The sequence below is a fragment of the Diplotaxodon limnothrissa genome, linkage group LG6 (genome assembly GCF_057381915.1).
Source record: "Diplotaxodon limnothrissa isolate DT_005_m linkage group LG6, D_limnothrissa_male_GT1.1, whole genome shotgun sequence".
NCBI lineage: Eukaryota > Metazoa > Chordata > Actinopteri > Cichliformes > Cichlidae > Diplotaxodon > Diplotaxodon limnothrissa.
Window position 1 is genome coordinate 7,499,847 of NC_140601.1, and position 14,755 is coordinate 7,514,601.

General features: G+C 41.7%; 1 protein-coding gene across 1 annotated transcript; it reads right to left on the minus strand.

The window, feature by feature from the left end:
- Window positions 1-207: 207 nt before the first annotated feature.
- On the minus strand, window positions 208-13,729 carry LOC146630048 (B-cell receptor CD22-like). Its single transcript, XM_085356761.1, has 9 exons — window positions 13,666-13,729; window positions 10,788-11,144; window positions 9,484-9,717; window positions 9,040-9,300; window positions 2,162-2,410; window positions 1,604-1,864; window positions 531-621; window positions 354-411; window positions 208-228 (listed from the first exon to the last, which is right to left on the minus strand). The coding sequence occupies exons 1-9, from the start codon at window positions 13,727-13,729 to the stop codon at window positions 208-210; spliced, it is 1,596 nt and encodes a 531-aa protein (XP_085212887.1).
- Window positions 13,730-14,755: the final 1,026 nt, after the last annotated feature.

Genomic DNA, 14,755 nt, shown 5'->3' on the forward strand with positions numbered 1-14,755 from the left:
ATACATGAAGAAGAAGACATTTCAAATTGTGGCAGTCTTTGTTTTATTAAGCAAACATTTTAGTTTTAATGGTCTAACACAAAGGGCTGTTTGTGACACTTGAACTGAACACCTGCTGTAACCTGACTGGACTTGACACCAGCTGTTCCTGCTCCTCCTTGTCATCTGTCTGTGCTGCAGTCAGAGCCTTTGACGATTCATCGGGATTCAGTCAGGATGAGAGTATACCTAATGAAGAGAGATTAAATGCTCAGACTGAAACAGCTTCACTCATAAAACATGTGCATGTATTTCATAATAAGTCATTTGCTGAGTGGCATTTGCGCCAACTCCAATAATGCAAATAAACAAACCTCAGTCATCTCTACAGGTTCATTTGGTTCAGTTTTTAAGATGATGCGCTTCTTCCTCCTGGATATAATAAAAAAAACAAAAAACAAACTTTAGTATAAATGTTATGAACTTTCAACTTTCAAGCTAAGGGTCTAATGGGAAAATAAAAGAGGGGTAAAGTGTTTGTATTGTTTTACCTCGTCAACAGACTCAAGACAAGCAGAGTAATCAGGATCAGGACCACCAGAGTCAGCCTGATGATATTCATGATTATTATTTTGGATTTCCCTAAAACAGAGACAAATACATGGCAGAGATTTCTCAGCAGTAAGATTAGATTGTTTGCCAGGTGATGCTATTAGTTATTCATTGTCATAATCCACTCATACAAATGTTTTTCCTTTAAAATGAATGAATAAATAACTATTTAAAATATTGTATACAATATAACAATTATATTAATATACTAAAAGATGCATTTTCTGAAGAAACAGCAGTGTGAATGCTGATAACTGATATTTTGAGCTGAAATGAAATAATTGCTGAATGTTAAGTGAAAAATAAAGAATTTTTCACTTGAAAACAAAAGTGCAGAACGGTTCAAAGCTGAAGTTCACACAGAAGTTGGAAAATAGCCGAACATGTTTAAAATGTGTATTAGAAAAACCTGAGTAATGACAAAAGAAAATTTAGCATCAGAAAACATCTGAATAACCATTAAAAGTTCATATTCTGCATCTCTGAGCTTTGGAAGACACACTGTCTGAAAGAAAACAACGATGGTTTTGTTTGGAGGTAAAAACAATGGCTGTAGATCAAACACTGTTGTTTTCTTTCTTCAATGCTTAATCAGCATCCACACTAATTACTGTATAAATGTGTGTACTGTATTTACTTTACATCTGTTATTTTAAGGAGTGTAAAATTTACCTGCAACAACAGTCAGCTGTAAGGTGGAGTTATGAGTACATATGTACATTTGCATAATGACTGAAACTAGCACCACTGAATGAACAATGGACTGGGAGGTCAGTTCCTAGATCATTAAAATGCAAATTCTCACGACCACTGATCAACAGCCATGAGTACCATTCACAGAGAGTTGGGGAATGGCTGCAATCACAGCATTGTAAGATGGTGAAAGATGTACCCTTAGGCCCCCTCCTCGATTCAGAGATGGTCTTTCCCTTTTCACGTAAATGGTCTCCTTGACTCCCCGCTCAGACCAGCGTTCCTCCCTGTACAGGATGTGTACATCCTCAATGATTACCTGCTACAACAGTCAGCTGTAAGGTGGAGTTATGAGTCCCTCTGTTGTTGTGGGCCACACAGTAATAACGCCCACTGTGCTCAGGTCTGATGTTGCTGATGGTGAAGTTGTGTCCTGATGCTTTAGGTGAGTTTTCATCCTCCTTGTACCAGGTGTAGTTAGCTGCTGGGTTAGCATCACTGCTACAGGTCAGAGTGACTGAACTGCCCTCCACTATCTCAGCAGAGGGACTCACTGACACAGAGGGAAGCTTTGGAGCATCTGGAGGAGAAATAAGAGTTTAATGTAAATTATCAGTGTCTTACACACACACTGTTAATGAAAAAACTAAGTTACATACGTAGAAGAGTACATTGATGTGTTATATTTATTAAAAGAAATTCACAGAACAAAAAGAAATCCTAAATAACCTTTAGTCCAAAAAAGTGTGACAAAATTGTATAAAATATAAATAAAATACAAATACAATATATTGTTTTGCAACTCATCAGAACACAGAAAACATACCACATCCTAAGCTAAGACAATGTACTTAAAAAATATATTTATTTTACTCACATTTCACATCAATAGTTCTGCTTTCAGATCTATTTTGTCCCAGGTCATTATCAGCTGTACAGTAATACTTTCCAGAGTCAGAGGGCAGGATGGAGCTGAAAACATGTTGGTTTTGGTAACTGAGAGGGTTGATGACATCCTCCGTGTACCAGGTGTAGTTAGCTGCTGGGTTAGCATCACTGCTACAGGTCAGAGTGACTGAACTGCCCTCCACTATCTCAGCAGAGGGACTCACTAGCTTTGGAGCATCTGGAGGAGGAAACATACAACATATAATTACAATATATACAATATATAGTTAGAACCAAATTTTCAAATATTAATAGCTTATATTCTAAAAGGAAAACATTGTAAACTTCCCAAAACGAAACAAATCCGCTTTATTGAGGAGTAAAGGAGTAAGAGAAGTGAACTCACACACTGTTAGAATGGAAAAGCTCTTATCCTTTCACAGCACGGTTAAAACTGTCTGCAGGTTTTTCTTCAGCTAAAAACTTGTTTGATTTCAATATTAGAGGAATCTCAATGAAACCGCTTTGCTTTGAAGAATTGCTTTGTGTGTAATGAGAAGCTGCAGTTGATGTTCTCAGTTGGATAAAGCAGTCTGTTATTTAAAGAAATGTCTCAAATATTTGTATGAACACACTTTTGAAAGTGGAAATGATCGGATCAAACTATATATCACTATTTACTGAGATTTCGATGTAAGATAAGATAAGATAAGATAACCTTTATTAGTCCCACACATGGGAAATTTGTTTTGTCACAGCAGGAAGTGGACAGTGCAAAAGTTATGAGGCAAAAATTAGAATACAATAAGAATAAATACAGTACACAACTGTACAGAATAGAATAAAATGAAATACTATATACAGTAGAATAAAATAAAATAAATATACAATAAGATATTGTATATTTAAGGATTATTGCACTTAGTATTATTGCATATGTATGGATGTGTGTGCTTGATCAGTTAAAGTCTTTATTATGGAGTCTGACAGCAGTGGGGAGGAAAGACCTGCGAAATCTCTCCGTCCCACACCGTGGGTGCCGCAGTCTCCCACTGAAGGAGCTGCTCAGTGCTGTCACAGTCAGCTGCATGGGGTGGGAGATGTTGTCCAACAGGGATGACAGCTTAGCCGCCGTTCTCCTGTCACTCACCACCTCCACTGGGTCCAGAGGGCATCCTAGAACAGAGCTGGCCCTTCGGATCACCCTGTTCAGTCTCTTCCTGTCCCCAGCAGAGATGCTGCCGCCCCAGCAGACCACACCATAAAAGATAGCAGAAGCCACAACAGAGTCATAGAAGGTCTTCAGGAGTGGGCCCTCCACTCCAAACGACCTGAGTCTCCGCAGCAGGTACAGCCTGCTCTGCCCTTTCCTGTAGAGGGCGTCTGAGTTATGAGTCCAGTCCAGTCTATTGTTCAGATGAACACCAAGGTACCTGTAGCTGTCCACAGCCTCAATGTCCATACCTTGGATGTTCAGTGGTTGCAGTGGAGAATGCTTGTGCCTGCGGAAGTCTACCACCAGTTCCTTGGTTTTACTGGCGTTGATCTGGAGGTAGTTCAGCTGGCACCAGTCCACAAAGTCTTGGGTCAGACCTCTGTACTCCTTGTCGTCCCCATCAGTGATGAGGCCGACTATTGCAGAGTCATCAGAGTACTTCTGCAGGAAGCACTGGGTGGAATTGTGGGAGAAGTCTGCAGTGTAGATGGTGAAGAGGAACGGAGCCAGAACCGTTCCCTGTGGGGCCCCCGTACTGCAGACGACCCTGTCCGACACACAGCCCTGAGTCCTCACATACTGTGGTCGGTCGGTGAGGTAGTCCAGGATCCAGGTAGTGAGGTGATGGTCCACTCCAGAGTTCACCAGCTTGTCCTTTAGAACCGAGGGAAGAATGGTGTTGAAGGCACTGGAGAAATCAAAGAACATGATTCTCACAGTGCTTCCCAGCGGTCTCCAGGTGAGCGAGGGAACGATGTAGGAGGTGAATGACGGCATCATCCGCTCCAATGCCAGGCTGGTAGGCAAACTGAAGTGGGTCCAGTGATGAGCTTATTAGGCGCCGAAGCTGAGCCAGGACCAACCGCTCCAGGGTCTTCATCAGGTGGGATGTCAGAGCCACTGGCCTGTAGCTGTTGAGGTCCTTGGGGCGTGAAGTCTTTGGCACTGGTACAACACAGGAGGTTTTCCAGAGCTGTGGGACTCTTCCCAACCTCAGGCTCAGGTTGAAGAGGTGCTCCATCACCCCACACAGTTGGTCCGCGCAGGACCTGACGACCCTCGAGCTGATGCCATCTGGACCCGCTGCCTTCTTGCCATTAATCCTCCTCAGTTCCCTCCTAACCTGGGTGGTTGAGAGAGACAGGCTGGAGCCTTGTGTTGAGTGTGTATTGGATGCTGCAGTTGGGGGTGGGGGGGAGTGAGCAGGGTGAATAGAGGAGGTGTGAAGTGTCTGAGGTGGAACAGCAGCAGTGGGGGTGGGTGAGTCTGCAGCCGATGTTGCAGACTGCCTCATGGCTGAATCAAATCTGTTGAAGAAATGATTCAGTTCATTTGCCCACGTCACATCCCTCCCAGGCAGAGAGTTCTGCTGTTTGTGGCCCGAGATGGTTCTGAGGCCTCTCCAGACTTCACCAACGTTGTTTTGTTGAAGCTGGTTCTCCATCTTCTGCCTGTAGCTCTCCTTCCCATTCCTTATCAGTCCCCTCAGCTCTCTCTGCACCCTTTTCAACTCCTCTTTGTCTCTGGATTTGAAGGCCCTCCTCTTCTGCTTGAGGACGGTTTTAATTTCTGGGGTAATCCAAGGTTTGTTGTTGGAGAAACACCGTACAGTCCTGGTAGGTACAGTGTTATCCACACAGAAGTTTATATAGTCAGTAATGCATGTAGTAAGGCTGTCGATGTCCTCTCCGTGGTCATCACAAATCACCTCCCACACAGTCGACTCAAAACAATCCTTAAGAGCCTCCTCGCTCTCCTCTGACCATCTCTGTACTGTGCGGGTGGCTGGTGGCTCCCTGCGCACTAAGGGCTCATACACAGGGACAAGGTGCACCAGGTTGTGATCAGATCTGCCCAGGGGAGGGAGAGGTGATGAACTGTATGCCTCTTCTGCATTGGCATACAGTAAGTCCAGTGTTTTATTGACTCTGGTTGGGCAGGTCACATACTGGGTGAAGGTGGGCAGTGTGGAGTCCAGTGAGGCATGATTGAAGTCCCCTGATATTATGAGAAGGGCTCTCGGTGATTGTGTTTGCAGTCTGCTGACCACAGAGTGGAGAGAGTCACAGGCTGCATCCGCGTTGGCCGAGGGGGGGGACATACGCTGTTATCGCGATAACATGCGAGAACTCCCGGGGCAGGTAGTACGGACGCATGCTAACGGCTAGCAGCTCAATGTCTCTGCTGCAGAGTTGCTCTTTTACAGTGATGTGCCCAGGGTTACACCATCTGTCGTTCACAAAAACTGCCAGTCCCCCTCCTTTCCTCTTACCGCTGTCTCTGGTCCTGTCCGCTCGCAGCAGCTGGAATCCCGGTAGTGTCACGCTTGTGTCCGGAGTTAGCGATGTTAGCCACGACTCCGTTAGCATCATGATGCTACATTGCCGGTACTCCCTCTGTGACCAGGTTAGCGACGTGAGCTCATCCATCTTATTGGGTAAAGATCTTACGTTTCCAATAATTACAGAAGGAAGAGATGGTCGATAACGTCTCCTTCTCGGGCGACGGCGCTCCTTCCCAGCACGACACCCCCGTCTTTTCCTCCTCAGCTCGCTGGGAATATCGGGTCTGTCCACCGGCAGTACCGCTGCAGGACGCAGCGCTAACAGCTGATCCTTACTGTAAACAAAGGATCTCTGCTCTGGGTCCCCAGACACGGGTGAAAAAAGTAGAAATAAACTGAGAAAAACGACCAGGACTAGCACAAAACAGCAGAACATGGTTGCAGAGTCTAATTACTAATACGTTAGTTATAAAAAAAATTACGAGAAAAAAGATAAGAAAGAAAGAAACTCAGAATGAGCAGAGCTGCTGTAACAGGCTGCCGCACACGGGGGGCGCCGGAAGCGCGAATGTAGACATTTGTAACGGTTCTTACATGTGTTCATCTACAGTGGCTTGCAAAAGTATTCGGCCCCCTTGAACTTTCCCACATTTTGTCACATTACAGCCACAAACATGGATCAATTTTATTGGAATTCCACATGAAAGACCAACACAAAGTGGTGTACACGTGAGAAGTGGAACGAAAATCATACATGATTCCAAACATTCTTTACAAATAAATAACTGCAAAGTGGGGTGTGCGTAATTATTCAGCCCCCTTTGGTCTGAGTGCAGTCAGTTGCCCATAGACATTGCCTGATGAGTGCTAATGACTACATAGAGTGCACCTGTGTGTAATCTAATGTCAGTACAAGTACAGCTGCTCTGTGACGGCCTCAGAGGTTGTCTAAGAGAATATTGGGAGCAACAACACCATGAGGGGATAAAGTTACTGAGAAATTTAAAGCAGGCTTAGGCTACAAAAAGATTTCCCAAGCCTTGAACATCCCACGGAGCACTGTTCAAGCGATCATTCAGAAATGGAAGGAGTATGGCACAACTGTAAACCTACCAAGACAAGGCCGTCCACCTAAACTCACAGGCCGAACAAGGAGAGCGCTGATCAGAAATGCAGCCAACAGGCCCATGGTGACTCTGGACAAGCTGCAGAGATCTACAGCTCAGGTGGGGGAATCTGTCCATAGGACAACTATTAGTCGTGCACTGCACAAAGTTGGCTTTTATGGAAGAGTGGCAAGAAGAAAGCCATTGTTAACAGAAAACCATAAGAAGTCCCGTTTGCAGTTTGCCACAAGCCATGTGGGGGACACAGCAAACATGTGGAAGAAGGTGCTCTGGTCAGATGACACCAAAATGGAACTTTTTGGCCAAAATGCAAAACGCTATGTGTGGCGGAAAACTAACACTGCACATCACTCTGAACACACCATCCCCACTGTCAAATATGGTGGTGGCAGCATCATGCTCTGGGGGTGCTTCTCTTCAGCAGGGACAGGGAAGCTGGTCAGAGTTGTTGGGAAGATGGATGGAGCCAAATACAGGGCAGTCTTGGAAGAAAACCTCTTGGAGTCTGCAAAAGACTTGAGACTGGGGCGGAGGTTCACCTTCCAGCAGGACAACGACCCTGAACATAAAGCCAGGGCAACAATGGAGTGGGTTAAAACAAAACATATCCATGTGTTAGAATGGCCCAGTCAAAGTCCAGATCTAAATCCAATCGAGAATCTGTGGCGAAAACTGCTGTTCACAAACGCTGTCCATCTAATCTGACTGAGCTGGAGCTGTTTTGCAAAGAAGAATGGGCAAAGATTTCAGTCTGTAGATGTGCAAAGCTGGTAGAGACAAACCCTAAAAGACTGGCAGCTGTTTTTGCAGCAAAAGGTGGTTCTACAAAGTATTGACTCAGGGGGCTGAATAATTACGCACACCCCACTTTGCAATTATTTATTTGTAAAAAATGTTTGGAATCATGTATGATTTTCGTTCCACTTCTCACGTGTACACCACTTTGTGTTGGTCTTTCACGTGGAATTCCAATAAAATTGATTCATGTTTGTGGCTGTAATGTGACAAAATGTGGAAAAGTTCAAAACACATCCTGCCATTTGTCCTCAAATTTTCAAAAGCATAAAGCTGACTAATACTGCATTAGGCTGGATGGAATACCCAGCATTCATACCCTACACAATTTTTTATTAGTGATATGACCAACTAGAAATATTTCTGCCCTTGCTAGTCACCTTAAACTCTAGTCTGTGGTCTTCTTATTGTATTAATATATAATGGCAGTTACTTGTTCAAAGATGAAGAGCCCACTGGCCAGTAACCTGGGCTGCACCCTTGACCGATGACTGAGCATCCAAAAAGAAGGAAGGATGTAAAGGAGAACCAGGAAAGGAAGCAAATGACAGCCCACTGGCAAAGGCAGTCTCATTCGGCATAAAGGAGTGGATGCTAGCTTGGAAGAAACCAAGGCTACGTCTGTCTGTGCTGCTAAGGTTAGCCAAACTCTGCAAACTAATAAGCATATTTGAATTCAGTGACAGCAGCACATTTTCAAAAGATCTGGAGCAGAGACATTTTTACCTTTTTGAGGGTCTGAATATCACAGGCATCCAATATTCATCTCAGTCAATGCACCTTATGCACACAGATTTCTCTAGATTCGCTCAATATTTGATGATATCATGCATCCAGAGTCTTAAAACATAAAATCTTTATTTTTACATCGTGGACGATAATTTTGTAAAATTCCCACAATTTGTAGTCACAGGTTTTTACAGATTGAAGAACCTTTGCCCATCTTTACTTCTGAGAAACTGCGTCTCTCGGATTTTATTTTTATACCCAAACATGTTGCGAGACTGTTGCCAGTTAACTTGATGCAACATGTTCCTCCAGATGTTTTTAGTAACTCTTAGTTTTCCAGCCTTTTGTTGGCCCCATCCAAATTTTTGGACTTGTGTTACTGTCATGAAACTCAGAATGAACAAATACTTTACTTGTACTCTTTAAATTGTACATTTTCTCAGCTGATATTTTTTTTATGTTCTATTATGAATAGAAAACATGTAAAATTTGTTTATGACATTTTCTAATCATGGAATTCTGTTTTTTTTTCTATTTGAATGCATAAAAATAGTTCAGCTCACACACTCAACCTTTGAAAATAAAAAGAATAACAGGTATTTCTAAAAACTGCAAACATGGTCTTCGTGATATGTAATTCAAGTTTTTCCATATTCCTGCAGCAGTCTCACAGCTCTTCAAAAAGTCTTTACAGCTTATAAATGTATTTTACTCACATTTCACATCAATAATTCTGCTTTCAGATCTCTTTTGTCCCAGGTCATTATCAGCTGTACAGTAATACTTTCCAGAGTCAGAGGGCAGGATGGAGCTGAAAACATGTTGGTTTTGGTAACTGAGAGGGTTGATGACATCCTCCTTGTACCAGGTGTAACTAGCTGCTGGGTTAGCATCACTGCTACAGGTCAGAGTCACTGAACTGCCCTCCACTATCTCAGCAGAGGGACTCACTGACACAGAGGGAAGCTTTGGAGCATCTGGAGGAGGAAACATAAGAATCACAACAAAACCAAATTTTAGAAATTTATATTCTAAAAAGAAAACATTGTAAACCTCCCAAAAGAAAGGCCTCTAACTAAAACTAACATACAGACACATTCACGTAAATAAAGAAAAATTAAATATAATTCTCTTAATGAAACAAAAAGTAGTGAACTCACACACTGTTGGAGAAGGGAATTGCTCATATCCTTTCACAGCACAGTGAAAACTGTCTGCAGAATCAAATGTGTTGAGGTGTAAATATTGTTCGTCTGATGAAAGTTTGTGTCCATTCTTGTACCAGATGTAGGAAGATTGATCAGGTAGCTGACAGTTGTTGTGACATGTCAGCTCTGTCCAGTTAGAATAAGAGTTTACTGTTGATCTCCTCACATGTACCTGGAGCTGTGGACCTGGGAGCAAACAACAGATATTATATTAAAACAAACTCTCAACATACTGCAAAGCTTATAAATGTTTAAAGTTACTTCCACTGAAAATTATTTTACCTGTGACTGTCAAAGTGACTCCAGGTACACCAGAATATTTCCCTCTTGGATCGTTTGTTATGAATCTGAACTTGTACTCGGCTGAGTCGCTCTCTCTCAGGTCTGTGATTCTCAGAGTGCAGTCGTTGTTTTTACACTGATACTGAACACGGTTTTTGTACTCTGACTCTGTTTTCAGGTCCACAGGTTCATTATTTTCGTCTCTGATGAACCAGAATTTTTGGACAACTTCTGTATTTGTCCTATCTATAGTCGATGGGTATCTGAAGGTGCAGCGTATTTCTGCTGTTGCTCCTTTGAAGGCACAGACCTGAGTAGAAGTGTAAGTCACATCCCAGACATCCTTCACCACTGTGAGACAGAGAGAGTTGGATATTAGTCAGAGTCACAACATCCGAGGACAGAAATGAAAACGATGTGATAAGGCCTCAGTATAAGCCCATGAGAAAGTCTCCTCCCTTCAGTGACCTCAGTGTAGGATAACTATTTATGAGCTCCGACTACACAGGTTGTGTGATCAACAGAAAATACAAACTAGTAGTGTTACCCTTATGAAAACCTATAAAATCTACAGCTCATTTGCCACACGGCTCCACAACATGGCATTATGTTAAAGCATAAACTCACCCACTGAAGGAGAGTGGAAGTTCTCATATCCTCTGACAGCACAGGAAATCCTGTTTGTAGGATCCAGGTAGTTTAGAAGAAGATTAGATGTTTGTCCTGTGATGATCCGTTCATTCTTGTACCAGATGTAGGAGAGATTATCAGGCAGAGGACAACTGCTCTCACACTTCAGATCTGCTGACTTAAAATCACCTCTGACAGCTGATCTGCTCACCTGCACCTGCAGATCTGCCCATTAGTAAATAAAGAACATTAAGCTCAGCTGACAACATTCAGATAAAACACACAAACACACTCACAGCAAACACTTGGATTCAAAATAGTAAACGAGTGGATGAACATGTTACCTGTGACTGTCAAAGTGACTCCAGGTGATCCAGTATATTTCCCTCCTGGATCGTTTGTTATGAATCTGAACTTGTACTCAGCTGAGTCGCTCTCTCTGAGGTCTGAGATTCTCAGAGTGCAGTCGTTGTCTTCACACTGATACTGAACACGATCTCTGTACTCTGACTCTGTTTTCAGGTCCACAGGTTCATTATTTTCGTCTCTGATGAACCAGAATTTTTTGACAACTCTTGTATTTATTCCATTTATAGTCCATGGGTATCTGAAGGTGCAGCGTAGCTCCACTGTGGATCCTTTTACAGCACAGATCTGAGTAGAAGTGTAAGTCACTCCCCAGACATCCTGACCCAGAACGACTGTAACACAGAGCACATCATAACAAAAAATAAAGTTAGATTAACAAAAATTAAACAGACTCATTTGGATTAGTATTTTTCTGTAGGCTACATTTTTAGCTTCATGTCATGGAAAACAAAGTTTGCAGATTTTTATTTTCAGCTAAAGATTCATCTGATCTTCACATTAGAAGTCAGGAACTCAGTGAGAGCAGCTGCTTTGTAGACCGAGTGTAATGAGAACCTGCAGTTACTGTTGTCAGATAATTAGACTCTCACTTAATGTTAGAATAAAACAAACTATAATGAAAAATGATTTGCTGATGATAAAGGTAAATGTGTAGAAGTTACAGGCTGCTAGAGTTGACTGCATTGACCCACTGTTGTTCTGTGCACAAGGTAAGATGAGTTTGAAATTAATTTAAACATGTTTCAGCCATCGTATGAGAGTGAAGGCAGCATGGAGATGGTTAGCACTGATGATGGAGACAGGAGAGGACGTGGGAGAGGAGAAGCATGTGTAACAGCAACAAACACATAAGAGTAGAAACCTTTGTTGGAATTATTGCTCATGTAGTTTAATGTATTTCAGTCTAAAATCTTCAAAATCAGAAAAAGAAACAAAAAAATAAACCACAACTAAATTTTGAATAATTGTATAAACTTGTATAAAAGTAAGTTATCGTTGGGTTGAAAGCCTCGTTACTTTTTGTTTTGTTATATATTCTGTTGTGTTTAATTATCATTATTTTCTGACCTTGATGGACGATTTCATTTTTAACCAATCGGATTTGTTGTCCCGCCTTTAGCTGTTTCCTGTCTGTTTACACTGGTAAAGCTGCTTAGCACTACACCAGCTAAAGGTGTACCTACAATGCTAAAGGAATGGTGTTGCTATTCAGGCTGGATAGCGGCTGAAGCCTGAGGTCTGGGAAGAACCACAACAAGACAGAAATAAAAATCGAGGAAACCATGGTCCCAAAGTACTCTTTTTTATTACATTTATGGCTCTTTTAATGGGACATTAACTGGAGGGACAACTGTGCCACTGTCCATGAAATAGCCGAGGAGAGCCCCAGGGTCACCCCGCAGCCGTGGAGCAAAAGCCAGAGGGGGTTGCAGTGACATGCCCGTCACTGCAATGATATAGATTCTTACACAGTCAGTATCAGAGTTTTTGTTATTAAAGGGTACATTTTAGATAATCAATAATTCATTTAGAAACCCCCCAAAACAGGAAGGCACTAATCACTACTGTAGTACTCTAAGCACTACTGAAGAGCAGTGGTTAGACCCAAAATAGGACTAATGGAGTATTTTGGTAGTTTAGTCAAATTAAGTTCTAGCACACACTTAAAACATCCACTGCTGACCAAAATGAAGCACAATAAACAGAAATAAAATGGAAAACATAGGAGAACAGGACAGGATTTTAAAAAGAAAGTAAAATAATAAATATATTCATCCATCCATTCGCTTCCGCTTATCCTTTTCAGGGTCGCGGGGGGTGCTGGAGCCTATCCCAGCTGTCATAGGGCGAGAGGCGGGGTACACCCTGGACAGGTCATAATAAATAAATAAAACAGATAAAAGTAGTTGGACCTCATTCTGATTTAAAGGGTAAAGAATAAAAAATAAAAATGTAGTCTATGGAATTAACAATTTCTTACACAAGTAACTTCTAGGATAAAATACACCCAAACACACTTATATAACAAGAGACACACTGACACATAGAGACACTTCAGCAGAACCACAAAGAAGGACACAAACACAGACACAGAGACATGTTCTCATATGGGGACGTTACATGTTGGCTTTTCTGTGTAACGAGCCAAAAACTTCCATTTCACAGATAAAGTTTTGTTTCTAAACTTTTCAGGTTCGAGTGATTAAAAGTAGCTGAAAATGCATCCCAAACACAAGCTCAGGCCTCAGCAGCTTCAAAGTCAAATGTTAAATGACTCATTCATTTTACAGTGCAGCTTGAAGTGGCTGTAGTGTCACTATCACTTAGTGGCAGCCATGACTTTACAATTTGTTCTTTATGTAGACAAAGAAAAAAGGAAAGAGGTGAAGTGAGACTGATAGTCTGGGTTTTGTCAGCATGAAAACAAAAAGAGGAACAAACAGTTCACACTGATAAACGTCGGCCATGTTCATCCTGAGGAAATCCACTTAAACAACAACAAATAGATTCTGTGAATCTAAGACGACAGATGATTTATAATAATTAGACTAAATTATTGGGTCTTTCACCCAAACATCATTAGTGTCCAGATTTATGGCACTGGAATAAAACGCAGATAAAATGATTAGACTGCAAAACTCTGAACTGCTGAGTGTTAACAGTGCAAAGAAAAACATTCAAGAATGGAGACAGAAGGCTGGAGCTGCAGAGCTGTAAGGACAGACGATGTTTCACACAGCATCATTTTACAAATGGAAGAAAAATACATTCACCTGAAAAAAAATCAGTGTCTGAATTATATTTTCTGTCACATTTGGTTACTCAAAGTAGAATTACTCACAGCAGACCAACCTGTCACAGTGAGGAGAACAAATCCACTGACTGCTGTTATTACACTCATAGCTGCTCCTCTCATTGCTCTGTGTGAGCCGTTAAAATGCAAGTAGATAACTGACAGTCCTTTCTGTAAAGCAGAAGTCAACTCATCCCAGTCTTTAAGATACAGAAGTGAAGTGTTAAAAAATGACACCCTCTCATCTTCCTCCTTATTTGCATACATGGTTAACCAGATGCAAGTGGATAAAACTTCAAGACAGCAAAGCTGCAGTTTTACCAGCAGTGACAGCATGTCTGATATTCTTTACAACGTCTTAGTCATCCAGGAGATGCTCTCTGTGGCAGGAAGCCTTTTTCAATCTGTGAACAAATGTTTTTGATGTGATACAAGTGTGTGAGATGGACTCACAACACTTTACAGAATTAGAGCTGAGCTCAAAATGAGGTCAGAGTTAAAAATGAGCGTGGTCTGAACCACGAGTGCTGAGAAAAGCACACATGAACTGTGAAAGCTAATTCCTGGTTATCTTCTTTGCATATTCATTATAGTTTAAATGTGTGTGTAGGTGCCCGTATGATCTGCTGACTAAACACAGTGTACATAATAACCTTGATAGCATAGAGTAGAGAATAGAGCTCTGCCCGTCTCTTGATATTGGCAGAAGAAGCATGACGAGACAGGTTCAACTTTTTATTGCAGACAAATTCAACAAATGCACGTTTGCAGATTATCAAGTTACACATGAATATTGAAAATACAAACTGGTTAATACACACGGCAGCTTCAGAAAAGACATCAGAGGGTTGCTCTGTGTGTGTTACATACTACACATATTACACTTGTGGTTGGCAGAGTTGGTTTATTGTGGTGCTTTTCAGTGTTTCTGCAGCATCTTGCACAACAACAGTTGTTACAGAAACTCTGTTTTCACTTTAAATAAAGATCAAGTTTGAATCAAAACATCAGCAAAATGAACAGCTGTGGTACAAGTGTTACACCTGTTACAAGTGGTAACAGGTGTAACACTGACAATCTGATCATTGCATTTATGGACTGAAAACATTCAATAATGATGTGAGTACTGTCACATCAGCTTTTTGTCTT